This window comes from Rhagoletis pomonella, unplaced genomic scaffold (genome assembly GCF_013731165.1).
Source record: "Rhagoletis pomonella isolate Grant_MI unplaced genomic scaffold, Rhpom_1.0 Rhpom_scaffold_00002, whole genome shotgun sequence".
Classification (NCBI taxonomy): domain Eukaryota; kingdom Metazoa; phylum Arthropoda; class Insecta; order Diptera; family Tephritidae; genus Rhagoletis; species Rhagoletis pomonella.
The window spans coordinates 108,444,427-108,459,602 of record NW_023458556.1 but is presented as its reverse complement, the minus strand read 5'-3'; the positions used below and the strand labels follow the sequence as shown (position 1 = coordinate 108,459,602).

Sequence of the window (15,176 nt, the reverse complement as noted above, 5' to 3'; positions counted from 1 at the left end):
GTGTCTCAGAGGTGGTCCCATACTAATTTGGTTTAGATCCGATCATTGAATCATGAAATATATAGAGATATATATGTGACCTGGTCTACGGAAAGGGGGCTTAGGTGTCAAAAAATCAATTTTCACTTTTTGGTTGATTCGGATGGAAGATGAGGTGCTTTTTCACGTGGTGAAAAGCAGAAAATCCTAACTTGCTTAGAAGTGTACTAAAAATGTAGAGAAAGAAGAGTAAAAATACGACAAAATATAATTTATTGGTAATGAACAAAAAACATTGAATTATAAGCTATAAAGACATGATTATACACTAGAAAAACGTATTATGGGCCAAAAATAATAATGCTGAGTAGTTTATGTATTTTTCTTTGTTATGTCTCTGTCCATATTTCTTCCGCCCAGCAAGCTTTGCGTATACACTTTCTAGCTTTTCGTTACTCATAATTCTTCGATGTGACTTAGTATCACTAAACCAAGTTCATTTTTCGACATCTCTAAACAATTGTTCCGCGTACTCTCGATCATTTCCCGTGGTATCAGTGTATGGCATTCATTATTACAACAATCTTTTGACAGAAATTTTGTTACCAGCTCCTCCTCCTTTACATCAACAACATACAGGTCCATCTTAACAAAAGTTTGTTCGGTATCATCTTCTGCCTGAGATACACATACTTCGTCTTCATCATCATCGCTCTCTTCATAGTTTTCATCATCGTTTTCATCATCCTTTTCATGGAAATATTGTCCGTATACGGCACTGAACTCCTCATCAACACTCATGTTTCATTTCATGCGAAGACGATAATCAACAGAAACAGTAAACGTCACTTCTTCAGTGTTACTTTTTTAAATGTTCCACACTAGCAACTTACACGATGAACTATAATAATATTCCGACCAACAACAACACTTACTGGACGGCCGGCGCGGAGAACAATTAACGAGATAATGAGAAACTGACGAAACGAGTTGCTTACTTTTAACAGCTTTTTCACAGAAAACTAGTTTTCGCACGTAAGCTCCCTTTTCGTAGACCAGGTCACATATATATATTTTTTTAAGTCGGCTTTTTTTTTGCTAAAAATTACTTGTTTTTCATAAAATATGTAACAAAAATGGAATCTGCAAAAGAAAAGAAAAAAATATCCATACTTCAATCTTAAAAAACGTTTTCTTATAAAAAAAACTCCAAAACGGAACCGGTTAAAAACTAGTTGCAAAGTAATGCACTGGGCGACAGTTCCCACCGCCAATGACATCATCGTACCTTTTGCGTCTGGCGCTTTGCTGGCAAAGTTATAAATGTCACGCAAAGCCACAAAGTTTTATCTGGCATCAGCTTTACTGCTTGCAGCAACAGCAAATTTTTCTAAACTGGTTGCTTCGGCTGACTGTGTAAGCAAAATCAACTACTCAGCGCAGCGGTCGCTCCTCGGCAGGCAATGGCAAATCTCCGAGTGTATTTCTGCCATGAAAAACAGCTTCTCATTAAAATACAGTCGCCGTTCGGAGTCGGCGTAAAACTGTAGGCCCCTCCTCTTTGTGTGACAACATCAAGGCGCACGCCACAAATCGGAGGAGAAGCTCGGCCAAACACTAACATATGTGTAAGCGCCAATCTATTACTATATCTTTATTTTTTATATCCTTTATTTTTTTACATTTTGAGGACAAAACTTATACAAATCCAGCAATTTTAAATATTGATATCGTTCTGAAAACACCAAGTTCTTAAAAAATTGCGACAAAACGAATTACTAATATGGAGTATTTTAGATACTATTTCCCAAAGAATAGCAGTATAAAAATGGTGATCGGCAGCACTGAAAATAAGCATGCCGATCTTGTCAAAATTACAACAAACACGTTGTTATTCACTGGTCGGTGATTTTGCTATGATTTGCCTTTATTTTACTTCACCCCTTATTTTTGGTTTTACAGTTTGCTTCACAATAGAACTCAAGCGTTGTCGTCGCTGTAGCAAACTCTATTTCGAATACTGAAGTGTTTCTATTGTTGCGCAGCTTGCTATAGAACATTTTGTTTTGATGTCAACGCTACACTGAAGTACACTGCTTGGAAGTACTGCATAGTACGGCATTTTCCAATGCAAACTGTTTAAACGAGCAAAATTCGTGTTTTTGAGTAATTATATTTTAAGTAACTCGGTTATTCATTGTTTTGAGTAATCCAAAATCTTGACTATTCGAGTAATTCATTAACCGTACAACTGATTAATCAAATTGCTCGAATAATTACACAGCCTTAGTCGATATACACTAGCCAGAATATGTCTCCGTACGGTGCTTTTTTTCTTAAATATTTGCAATGTTTTTTGTAATAAATTTTTTTCGTTAATTTTTAATAGAAATATAGTTCATTCTGCATCAAATGGCATATAAATTAATGATTCAAAATTCGAAAATTCGACAAATTTTTACCAAAATTTTAAACTTCTAATTTTTTTGAGTATGCAGGTTTGTAGGTCACTCAATTTTAGTATAATAAAATGCAAGTTTTAAGTGGCTATAATCTACCGTTGATTTTTGAGAATTTTTTTACGGCGCTCTTCGGTATTTTTTCCCATACAAAAAAACTATCACGCATCCGCTATATGGAGAAAATGAGCAACATCATTAAAAATCTAAAAAATTTGGTTCAAATGTTGAAAATTTTGGTGAAAATTTTTCGAATTTTCCTAAATTTTGTAAAAACTTTTAATCATTAATTTATATGCCATTTGATGCAGAATGACCTATATTTCTATTAAAAATTAACGAAAAAAATTTATTACGAAAAACATTGCAAATATTAAAAAAACACTGTACTCTGTACTCTGGCTAGTGTATAAAACTTACAAAAAAAAATTGGAAAAAGTAGTATTTAAGCACCTTTTAAATGTTGCATTAGAATTTCAGAATCGCTGAAGCAATCGGGTGAATTCAATTATAATTTAGCAAAAAAACAGCATCAAGAATTTTGTTCATTGCTGAGGGAGGTTGGATTAGATGTGATAGAGCTACCACCAGATGAAACCTTGCCGGAGGGAGTTTTTGTGGAAAATGCAGCGATCATATGCAATGGAGTAGCGCTCATTAGCAAGTCAGACAATTTTTTGCGGCAAAGAGAGGTAGGTATACATTATGTGCGGATATTTTAAATTTAACGATATTATTTGCTTCTCTTAACCAGGCTGACAGTATGGAAATAATTTTGAAAAAAGAACTCGACGTACCCGTTGTTAACCCCAACATTCGAAATGCTTTGCTAGACGGTGGCGATGTTTTGTTTACTGGTATGTTTGTTTTTTTAACTATATTCAATTAAGATAATAAACTAGTGACTTGAAATGCGCTTAACCATATGTTGTGGTCTGACAGACCACAAAGTATCATATACGTGGGACAACCCAAGCAAAATCATTGGGTACACCAAAAGTGTTAGTGTTTATTAAATATAAAACAAGTAAGAGCAGCGCTGTCTACGGCTATACCGAAGGCTTCACACCTTTCATCAACATCTGAAAATTTTACTTTAACAGATTACTGCATTTGAAAAAATTTATATATTCACAGCATACATAGATAGAGGAGATACATATATAAAAAATCATATCTAAACAATCAGAGGTTTGGACGATATCCCTTATATAGCAACAATCTAAGTGATTTTGACTGCGTGTGATCGGTATATAAACCTGTAACATAATTTAATGGGTTTAGCTTCCTACATAAAGGAGGTATAAGAGATAAAGCTTATACAGCATAGATTTTGACGATTTTCTCAGTAGACTTTGTATTATTATTTATAAAATCGCTTACGAAATTTATCGGTTTTAGCTGTCCAAATAAAGGAGTTTTAGAGTAAAACCCCATATCTGAACAATAGGTTGTATGCAGGCAATAAATAGGTTATAGTGACCCGATCTTTGTTAATTTTACTGTAAACTTTCTGTTGATAATGAGTGAAAATAGTGCGCAATTCCGTGTTTCTAGCTGCATATATGGAGCAGTTATAACAAAGAATCTCATATCTGAACAATCAGTTGTATGGAGGCTATAAGTTATAGCGACCCGATCTTCGCCATTTTCACTGTAAGTATTTCTTTGAGAATGGGTGGAAATATTGCGAAATTTCATGTTCCTAGCTGCATAAGTGGAAAAGTTATAACGAAAAATTTTATATCTGAACAATCAGTTGTATGGAAGCTATAGGTTATAGTAACCCTATCTTTGTAATTTTCACTCTAAGTTTTCTGTTGATAATGGGTATTGCAAAATTTCATGTTCCTAGCTGCATAAATGGAGAAGTTATAACGAAAAACCTCATATCTGAACAATCAGTTGTATGGGAGCTATAAGTTATAGTGGTCCGATTCTTCCGGATCCGACAAATGATTAATACATTATAAAAATACACCCACCTACCAAATTTCGTCCGGATATCTCGAAAACTGAGAGACTAGATTGCATACAAACAGACGAACAGACGGCCTTGGCTAAATCGACTCAGTTCGACGTTCTGATCATTTAAGTATAAATTTTAATGGGTATATCTCTTCTTATTTTGGTACTTACAAACATCGGACCAAAGTTATATTTAATACCATTTCATGCTCATGAAAGGTATAATAACAATTAAGATTTGTTGCATAAATGAGTGGGGTTTCGGGGTCATGCGAAGAGATGTATCGAGTCGTGAGGTGACTCTCTGCATGCCGGGTACTCATTGAGAAAACCAGAATTTATCCTAGCCTGCGAGTCTCCGGAGGCCGGTGAAGCTCTCTCTCGTCCATGTTAGATGGCTGTGTTTACAAAGCGGCATTCATAGGTCGGGAGTTGGTGTTAGTTGAGATCGACTCCCTGTGAATACCGTTTATGCCCTGTCGGTTCGCTGTAGGGTCCATAGGTTGCTTTATGAACCTTTGGACTTCGTCCGCTGGTTCGTATAGATGCTTTCTGACGTGCCTAGCGAGGGGTCTGCGGCAAGCAGGTGCCCACGTCTCACAGTGGTTCGGATAGCAGATCTAGCTGGACGAAAGTCAAAATTTTTTTGTTTTTAAAATACTTAATGGTACTTGGAATACATTCCTGACAATACATTCAAATAGAAATTGCATTTATTAAAGCATTAACATATGAAAACAAACAAAAACAAAACAAAAAAATTTTAAAAGCTGAAATTTAACTTGTTTGTGTTAAAACACAAAAATTCTTGGAGTTATAAAAACTTTGGTTATGTAAGAGTTAAAAAAAATAGTAGCTCGCGAATTTTCTGCTTTCTGAAATTAAAAAATTATACAACAGGCATGCGAATCTTGAAGCGCTGTTAAAAATTTTTTTCTGAAGTTTATTTGTGATCTTAAATTTTAGTCATGGTAAATAAAATCTTAAGAAGTGAGTTGTTTGACATTTGGTGTTGCAGAAACTTCTAAAAGACAACAAGGTGTCCGTGATTATGTGATTAGTAAATTGAAAGAAATATCTGCTGAAAATGCTCGTTCCGAAGTAAATAAAGTAAATTACGTAAATGACTTTAGATTCGTAATCAGCAACCCAGAAAATCCCCAGATACCCAGTTACATAGAAATCTTACGATTTTTTAAAATTTTCGTCCGCCATATTGGATTCGCCATTTTGAATTTTTGATAAGTGACTTCAGATTCGTAATCAGCGACTCAAAAATCCCCTAGGTAAGAAGTGGTGTAAAGATCCATCAACGAGTATTTGTTTAAATAGTTTCGTCCAGCTAGATTTGCGATCCGAACCACTGTGCGTCTGTCGCATCCTACTAGGAACTGCTTTCATAGCATAGTTTTCTGCTCCCTGACGGGGAGCCTCGTCATGTAGGGCGTGATGTGGCATCACCAGAAGGCATCCGGAAGCGGTTTGGAGTGCCGTGTTTTGCTATCTTAGTAGCTTCGTGCACTGCATCCTGCTAGTCCCCGGCGACCACATTGGTGCTGGGTAGTTTAGAACCGGCCGGCCAATTGCCTTGCATGTTGTCAGCAACATTTCTTTGTCTTTGCCCCAGATATATATATAATATGTACAACAATATCTTCAGAATAAGCCGTGTAAATGGCTTCTCAACCGTAAAATGTAAATGCTTTGGCTAGTCGATTTTCCAGTCGACGGAAATCGACTCACAAAAAAGCAGCTTTACTCTCCCAATGCTGTAACTACTTACAAGTGTAGATTGAAGTAAAAGTTTAACACGCATCCGTCGATTACAAAACGTCACGAAAGATTCCCTTGCGGTCAATTTGATACAACCTAAAAACTCAATTCAAACGTAAAAAAATAGTAAGATGGTTCACAAGATATCGTAAGTGTCGTATTGTCGTTTGCCACATCGGCTAGTCTCTCAGTCGTTGTCGTCAAGCTCAACTAACGGGAGACCCAAGAAGTGTGCAGCCTCTATGGTGTCTGTCCATAGGGACAAATGCGTCAGTTGAGTGGAGTTTTGTGGGCATGCAAAGAGATGTTTCGAGTCGTGGGATGTCTCTCCGCATGCCGGACACTCATTGGGCACATCCGCATCTAGTCTGCTCTGGACTTCGTCGGTCAGTTCATATATGTAGATGCCTCTGGTATCCCTGCGGTCAATGTCTGCTTCGATGAGACGATACTGCACGGTGTGGTGCGTGATGAACGCTAGGCCACCACCATTACCTCGCTCGCGATCTCGACGGTGGAATTGTGGTGTAGTCATCTCTGGCACACGCATCAGGTGGAAGCCCTGAGCAGAAGAGTACGTGGAAGATGTAGCCCTATGGACGAACAACGTCTAAGATATATCACCGGCTAAATCGCCGAATCAACAGCCCTTGGTCGGGTAAACCCCGAGTTTATACTTCTAAATATATATCACCAGAAAATACTGAAAATTCCCTTCAGATAATATGCTATTTAAAATACATGTATGCTAGTTTTATGTACAGAATGTAATAAATAAACTTTTTAAAGTTTCATAAACTGCACTTTTTATATAAAATTAACAAAGAACTCAAACACTTTTAACCGACTTCAAAAAAGGAGGAGGTTATTGATTCGACGGAATATTTTTTCTATTTTTATGTATGCTACCGCATAACTTTGGATCACGTGAACTGATTTCAATAATTCTTTTTTTATCGGAAAGATGGTACCTCGAGGATCGTCCCGCGATTTGGTTAGATCCGATCATTGGATCATGAAAAAATTAAAGGTACTCATAAATTTTAATATGAGAATTGAAGTCGGTTGTGGTTTTTGCTAAAAAATTACTTGTTTAATACAAATTTCTACAAACACAAGATGCGCTCAACTTTCAAAAGTAATAAAAATGCGAAAAAGTGATTTGATGTTCATTTTCTTCGATTTCTGATTTCCGGTTTTCGATGAAGATGGTGATTTTTCACGATTTTAATTTTTCGAATACTGAAAAAATTAACTGAACTTGTATTTTTATTATGTGGCTCATGGTGGAGCGAATTCGAAGTTGGTAAATTAAATCTTCGAATCCTTGTTAAGTACATATCAGTGGTAAAGTCTTTTAGGCTGTAAAATGTAAAAAAAAACAACAGTACGTGAGTATGCATTGCATATTTTAGCTCTCAAGAAAAACGAAAAATTCACATAAGATGACGCACAAGAAATGTAAAAGAAATTTTCTTCTATCAAAATTCCTTAAATCAGGTTTCAAGAAAAAAATGCTTTGGGTTTGAACCCCAAAACCCACACCTTCTATGCGCTAATGTATATAATAGTGAACACCTTTTTTATTCCAACAACTTTTTTGCAACTTCTAATAATGATATTATATGTAATATTATATGTTTTTTTAACATTTGTCAGGACGTGAGTTTTTTGTGGGCATATCCAGCTACACGAACGAAGATGGCGCAAAAGCTGTAGCGGTAGCTTTCCCAGAATATCCTGTAACGCCTATTAAGGTAATTTCGCCATGTTTGTAATATGAGTCCTAAAATTAAAATTTTTTGGAACAATTAAGCTTAGCCAGCATTTATTATGCCTTTGATTGTAGGTTAGTGGAAACATGCGCTTAAAGTATTATGTAACAATGGCTGGTCCAGATGTTTTTTCTGTTAGCAGTAGTAACTACTGTCAAGAAATTGTCAAACGTATGGAAAGAGATGCCAGTTTTAAATACCAAAAAATCACTCTACCGGAGGAGCATGCTGCCAATATGCTTTATATTAACGGCACTCTTATACATCGTTCGCCTTTAGAAATTCCAGCATCCTACAAGGTAATTTTGTGTTCAATTTATTAGTCAAGTAATTTATTATTTATGCCTTACAGGTTATAAAGGAGAAAATTGACACGCCTAGTCGTAACATAGATGTTAGCGAATTCGCACAATTCTCTAATGGACTCACTTCGGCATGTCTACTATTGCGTCGCTGGAAGTCGATACGTAACATTTAGATTTAATTGTAAAGTAATTTTAAAATTAGTGAAAATTTCAGTAGAAGTAACAATCATCCCTGCCAATGGTTCTTTAATAATAAATTTATATACATAACTGTGACATACCCAATTAAAAGTAGCTAATTAAAAATTTGCTTAAAAATTTTACAATTATTTACTAGTTGAAATTTATAATCATATACATAGATACATAAATACATACGCATGTGCATATGCAGATATGTCTATATAGTTGAACAACTGTTACGAAAATAGAAATTTAATAACTTACAATAAATACATTTCTATGACCAAATATTAAGAAAAATGTATCATTAGTTTTATTTAACAATGGATTTTGGTGGAAATTATACCAAGAATGCTTCGCTGTGTGTTTTGACACCTAAATTGTAAAATGCGAAAGCGGACATAATACATATTGTCACAACCTTGCAAAAATGTTGCGGTGTTCGCGGACTCTGATCAAAGGGAAGATGTAAAATGCGGTAACCATCCCATGTAGAACACTGAATCGAGGCAGAAACAGATGTAGTTTTAATCGAGCCTTTCCAACATATTCTGTATGCGGACGACTATCTCGGAGCAAGTGACATGTAAAACAAACTTCCATTAAAAAGTACTATTAGCTCCTTTCATGGCGGGATTATAACACGGATCGTCTGAGCCGTTGCCCAGGGCCCTCACAGTACGATCACAAAAAAATAATTATTTGAAAATTCCTAGTGTTAAAAATAATTAAGAATCACCGAGGCGAAAATCTCCGCTGCACTATGTTTTTTTTTTCATTTTTTTTTTGGCATTTTAGGGGTTTAGATGAATGACTAGCTTGTCCCCACAAGGCCAGGTTCACAGGTTTTTCCTCCGAGTTGTACACCAGGGAACTGCAATTCGTGTTTTTAAGTAATTGGTTGAATAACACAAGAAGTAGTGTTAAGCTGAAGTTAGTCAAGAACGCAGAACGTATACTTAAACGCAGTCTGTATACCACAGTATATACAGTAATAAACCTTTTCGCAGTTTTTCACCATTTGGTCCCCGAGGAGTACGTTTGGGTTGTGTGCGGCGCTTTCGTTTTTCGCGCACGGCAACACTTACTGTGGGGAATTTCGCCTCATGATTAGAAAAAGTCCATTTCGAGGATAAAATATACATAATTATGTGTTATTTATGAACAAAATGTAGGTTAAGTATAATATTCATCTTTGAAGTATGCTGATATTCATGCTTAATGAAAACTAATATAAATAGTTAATTACATAATTAACGCTTGTGTTTTATAAACTGGAAAGCTCAAATCGTAATTATAGCATTGAATGGAGTTTTCTAAAATGTTAGTTTAAAATAAAAAAAAGTCCATTGTAAGATCATATTTTTATGAAAAACGTAAATTTTGTGAATTTATCAAGCCAAATTCTAAATTTCCGAATATATTTCTGTGTTCGTATGGAATTGTAGCTTATGTCGAAAGGCCGGCTTTAGTATAATGCGGCATTCCCTTTATTTTTTAAACGACAAGGAATTTTTTGATGAGACTTAAAAAGAATATTGACTTGCTATAAATTCGTTCACGCGTTTTAGCACTTTTCACAAACAAACATATAACAATGGCCGACAGTAAGAGCAAATGTGTGCTGCCATCACGGTTGCCATTTCCAACTTATTTTTCGGACCAAAAAATGGACCAAATGGTAAAAAACGGACCAATTTTTATTACATCAGGAAATTTTATTTCATCAAGAAAATATGCCAATTCAGTTTTTATATCGATTTTTTTTACATTGCATCCAAAGTGCATTACAATTGTATATTAATAACATTTTATTATTTAAAGTTTTAAATTATAATTTGTTTCTCAATTTCGTCTAAAAATGTTATGAACTAAATTACACACCAATCCATTTTTAATCAAACCTACTTGATCCCAAAAACGCTCTATATTGGTACAGTTTTTGAAGTTACCTTCACTCAGCCTCAATTTGCGAAATTGAAATTCAATAATGTCTGCATAATTTACCAATGCAGAAAATTGGTCGAAAGAACCTTATGTGGTGTAATAATTTCAAGATATTTCATATCTTTTCGATTGAAATTGAATATTATTTTCATGTGCTAAATGCTATGATTAAAGTTTTGCTACCTTTCCATAATTGAAATTAGCAAGAAACCGCGATATTTCTTTAAGCGTGATTTGACAGATTATTAGCCACGCCATATTTGAAAATCAGTGGTAAGCCGAGTTCACACTTTTAGCAGGTGTTGCCAATCGGCCCTATGCTGAATTACGTCATCGTCATCGTCGACAATCATCAGTGCATCAGTAACATGGCTGACGATGGCCGTATCGCCACTTTTACTGACGATGACGATACTCAACATAGGACGGAATATTCATCAAATAAATAGAAAAAATTGAAAACGCGAAACTATTGCATGAAGTGAAAGGGTGATAACAACCTAACCAAAGGCTTGTGAAATGGACCATTTTAAAAAGAATTGGACCAATGGACCAAACGAAAAGGAATGAACCAAATTTGGTCCATTTGGACCAAAACGGCAACCGTGGCTGCCATACTTCTCGACGCTATGAAATACACCTATAAACCGTATTAATTTCGTTTTTTATTGATTCTTTAGTTTTTTTAATATAGCTCCATATATTTCGAAAATTTTTAATAAAAAATCGCATTACAAATTTTCGCCTGCTGGGCTTTTTACTATAAAATCGATACTTCGAGAATAATGCGTTTGCGTTTTTCGCTTGAAAAATGTTAAATATAAAATAAATAATAAATTTTTTTAATTATTTCAGGTGGAAACCAAAACAGGACCTATACGTATATTTCTTCTTATTCTGACTTTCTTCAACATACGCTTCAATTTCATTGTGGAAGTCACTGTTACTGATTTCCTATATCGACAGTGGTGTCGAATGCGCTCCGATTACGTAGCCGAGTACCTTTCAAATGTTTTGAATTAATTAAATTAATTTAATAAACGAATATTTACATACTTCTTTCATTAGTAAATCGCAACAAGATTGTTCATTTTTAAATTTAACGAACTTGTTGATTCAAATTAATGTTGACAAAAATGCAACCGTGTGCCACAATCCTGCTTGCAAATTCTTACTGGCAAAAATTTTCCCAGCACGAATTTGCAACTTCCCCTCCAAATGAAATGTCAAAATTGTGCTCTCTGTGTTCATTGAAAATGTAATGAACGAAAATGTAATGATTCTAGCAGATCGTAATTTATCATTTTCGACAACCGACCACCTAACCAAATGTCTCGAGAAAAAAAAATTATTAGAAATCAACGCGGTTCTTCAGTAACTTAAAACTTGCACATTATTACCCTGAAATTTAATGGGCTATCAAGCTGAATGCTCAAAAAAATTCTTAAAAATCTGAATAAAAAGTTGAAAATCTAGCTGAAACTTTGCAGATTTTTTTTATAATATTTAGTTTGTTATATCATGAGCTAGGCTTTTATGGAAAAATAATAAACATTAATAAAACGAAAAAAAAACGCCACAATCGATCAAAATGTTGATGACTGAATAAGCTGATCACAAGTGTATGTATAAAATGATTTTTATATTAACGATCTCAAACCAGTTTACAATGAGTTGTAAATGTGCTCTGTCGAAATGACATTTTAATATACCTTACATACATACTTATGTACCTTTGTATACAATAAAAGTTTAATAAGAACAAATATTTGTGCACGCATTTGAAAAAGACGTTTTTGGGTAGAAAATTACGTTTTTTTTAGACCAAGAGGGACGTTTTCTCATGACGAAGACCTGGCAACACTGTATACAAGACATTTTTATAAAACACCCAGTAACCATAATAGACATCACTGGGGCAGCAGCCCCAGGTTTACCACACAGAAAGGGAATTCTAGTTACCTCATCCTTTCCCAAGGCTACATCACTGCGGTAGCCCCAGTTGGTGCACACCAAAAGGAGAATTCTATTTGGTAAGGGTTATACTCCTAAAGCGCGGCCGAAGGCCGCCTATGCAGAAAGGAATTCTACGCAAAAATGCTATGGACGCAAGTAAAAATTGTGATTTTTGGAAATTTTTCTAAGGGGTCCCTAGGGAACCATAGGGGGCCTAGGTGGTCGGGGGTTGCATTTTTGTCATGACCTCTGCAAAAAGGTCGAAAAAGGTAACATCGATACTTCGATAAATCGCGCTATAAATCATTTAAATTTTTAATAAAACCAAGGCGAATTAATATAAGGTTATAGCATCCCTACAAAAACAATATGCACGTGTATTTTGTTTTTGCTTTTAGCGTAGCAAGGCGATTTAATATAAGGTGATAGCAAGGCGAATTAATATATTATCTATTATTATTATATATTATCTATTAATACGCCTTGAATAAAACATTATGTGCATTGTTTATTGCTTCCGTTTTGTGTATTTTTGGCATTTTTTGGTATGTATGGCAGCACCGACATTTCAGTTCAATTGGTGCACAAAGGAAAAGTGAGGTTGAATTCGGTATTTTTTGCAACTCTAAATGCGAATTACTTAAAAACTATAAGGGGGTCTTCAGATTTAGAATCTGAAAAAGCTCGTAATATTTTTTTTTCAAAGCCTGGATCCGTTTTGGAAAATTTTCCCAAGGAAGAAATCAGCTGACACGGAAAAATCTAAATTCCGCAGATTTCTGCGCTACGGGCTAAAACTACAGAAAAATTCTGCGGTGTTAAGTTTTCATTTACATGGCGCTCTGGTAAGACAGATCGTGTCAGCTGACTCGGGTTTACGTACCGGTAGGTTTACGTTCTTGACTAATTTCAGCTTTAGTGGATATTATTCATTGAAGAATATTCACACATATGTACTAACCCTATTTTACGCACGGCACACAAAGCGAGAGCATGTACAACATTCCCACGACAGCCCTCGATTCCTCGACCAAGGGCTGTTGTTTCGGCGATCTAACGCCGCTTAGGTCGGCGAAGTATCTCAGAACTTGGTCGTCCATAGGGCCACATCTTTTGTGGCCCCCTGCTGCTCAAAAAGAGCAGCCTCCACGGCTAAACCCAGTCCACCTGAGCAGCTCAACACAGACACCACAGCACCACAACACAACAACACAATAGGCCACACTACAACTATTCTAGTAGCGTTGGACCTGTTCAAGGCGTTCGACACTGTCAGTCATTCAACGCTGCTAGAAGACATAGAGGCCTCCTCTCTCCCACAGGGACTCAAACGGTGGTCGGCGAATTACCTGAGTGGTCGACATTCGTCAGTAATTTTCAGAGACAAAACCAGCAAGCCACGTAAAATTAAACAGGGGGTACCACAGGGTGGAGTCCTGTCCCGGCTACTGTTTAATTAATACATCTCTAAGCTCCCTCAACCACCAGAGGGTGTCGTGGTGTCTGGGAATGGAATTGATGACTTGTGCTCGAAAGTAAACGGTTATCTCGCCGAACTTTCTCGCTTCTTCACTGCAAGGAGCCTTGCCATATCCCCTGAAAAATCCTCGGCAACCCTATTCACCACCTGGACGAAGGAGGTCAGACTGCAACTGGGTATTCACGTTGATGGCGTAACAATACCGACGGTGAATAACTCGAAAATTCTCGGAGTTACCTTGGACAGTCTGCTCTCTTTCTCGGCACATACAACCGCAATTGCCAATAAAGTACAGAGCCGCAACAATGTCCTCAACTCGCTGGCCGGCAGCATTTGGGGCAAAGATAAAGAAACGTTGTTGGCAACATACAAGGCAATTGGCCGGCCGGTTCTAAACTATGCACTCAGCTGACGCCCCTGTCCTTATGGACAGACCCTGTGGAAGTCGCACACTTCCTGGGCCTCCCCTTAGCTGAAACAGACTACAACGTTGACGGATGAACCGAAACGAGCGGGGCTTGGTAACCGCTACAACAACAACAACAACCACGACAGACCACATAACGGACACAACCGCACCACAACCGCACCACCACCCACACGCCGCCGCCAACAACTCCTGGTTCCTTCTACAATCTGCACGGTATGTCAGACCAGGATATTCCGTAATGTGAATCAGTCAAGTGCAACACCTGCCTTGGCTGGTGCCACTTTAGGGCATGTTCAGGTCTGCGCACCACGCGAGGTTGGACGAGGAACTTCGAGGGCCCGTGTTGCGCCACTCGATCGCAAACCCCAATTGCGACGCCACCCACTACCACCACAGGGCGGCAACCTCCACAGCAGCGCACACAGCCAATGGCGACAAGGCTACACACATCCCTCACACCCCGTATAACTACACGTCTCCCGAACCACATGATGCTCCTTCAATTCAACTGTAACGGACTTCAGAGCAAGATCGAGGAGATAACCGTCTTCATGGGAAGGCATGGTATATTAATAGCTGCGGTCCAAGAGACGAAGTTGCACAGCAATTGAACATTGTTGAATTGTGCCGGGTACAACGTGCACCGTCGAGATCGTGAGCGAGATAATGGTGGTGGCTTAGCGTTCATCCCGCACCACACCGTGCAGTATCGTCTTATTTAAGCAGACATCGACCGCAGGGATACCACCTTAGAATGTCAGGGCATTGCTATCCGGTCAGGCGATGTTGAGCTCGAAATATTTAATGTATATATACCCCCTGTCACTTGCTGCCCGGCAGGATATCACCCTCACTTAGGTGCGCTCCTCAGAGGTGAAAACCGTATCTTTGGCACTCAAGCCTGTCAAAGGATCGTAGGGG

The 15,176-nt window shown here is 37.2% G+C and overlaps 1 protein-coding gene across 1 annotated transcript in view; it reads left to right on the top strand.

Moving 5' to 3' along the window:
- Nucleotides 1-8,744, top strand: part of LOC118734306 (N(G),N(G)-dimethylarginine dimethylaminohydrolase 1) — a 67,369-nt gene extending 58,625 nt beyond the window's left edge. Inside the window, exons 2-6 of the mRNA XM_036464027.1 lie at nucleotides 2,911-3,130; nucleotides 3,193-3,295; nucleotides 7,839-7,936; nucleotides 8,029-8,253; nucleotides 8,307-8,744. Coding sequence (XP_036319920.1) covers nucleotides 2,911-3,130; nucleotides 3,193-3,295; nucleotides 7,839-7,936; nucleotides 8,029-8,253; nucleotides 8,307-8,432 — 772 coding nt within the window. The 3' untranslated portion in view covers nucleotides 8,433-8,744. The remainder of the gene's footprint in view (nucleotides 1-2,910; nucleotides 3,131-3,192; nucleotides 3,296-7,838; nucleotides 7,937-8,028; nucleotides 8,254-8,306) is intronic.
- The last annotated feature ends 6,432 nt before the right edge of the window (nucleotides 8,745-15,176 follow it).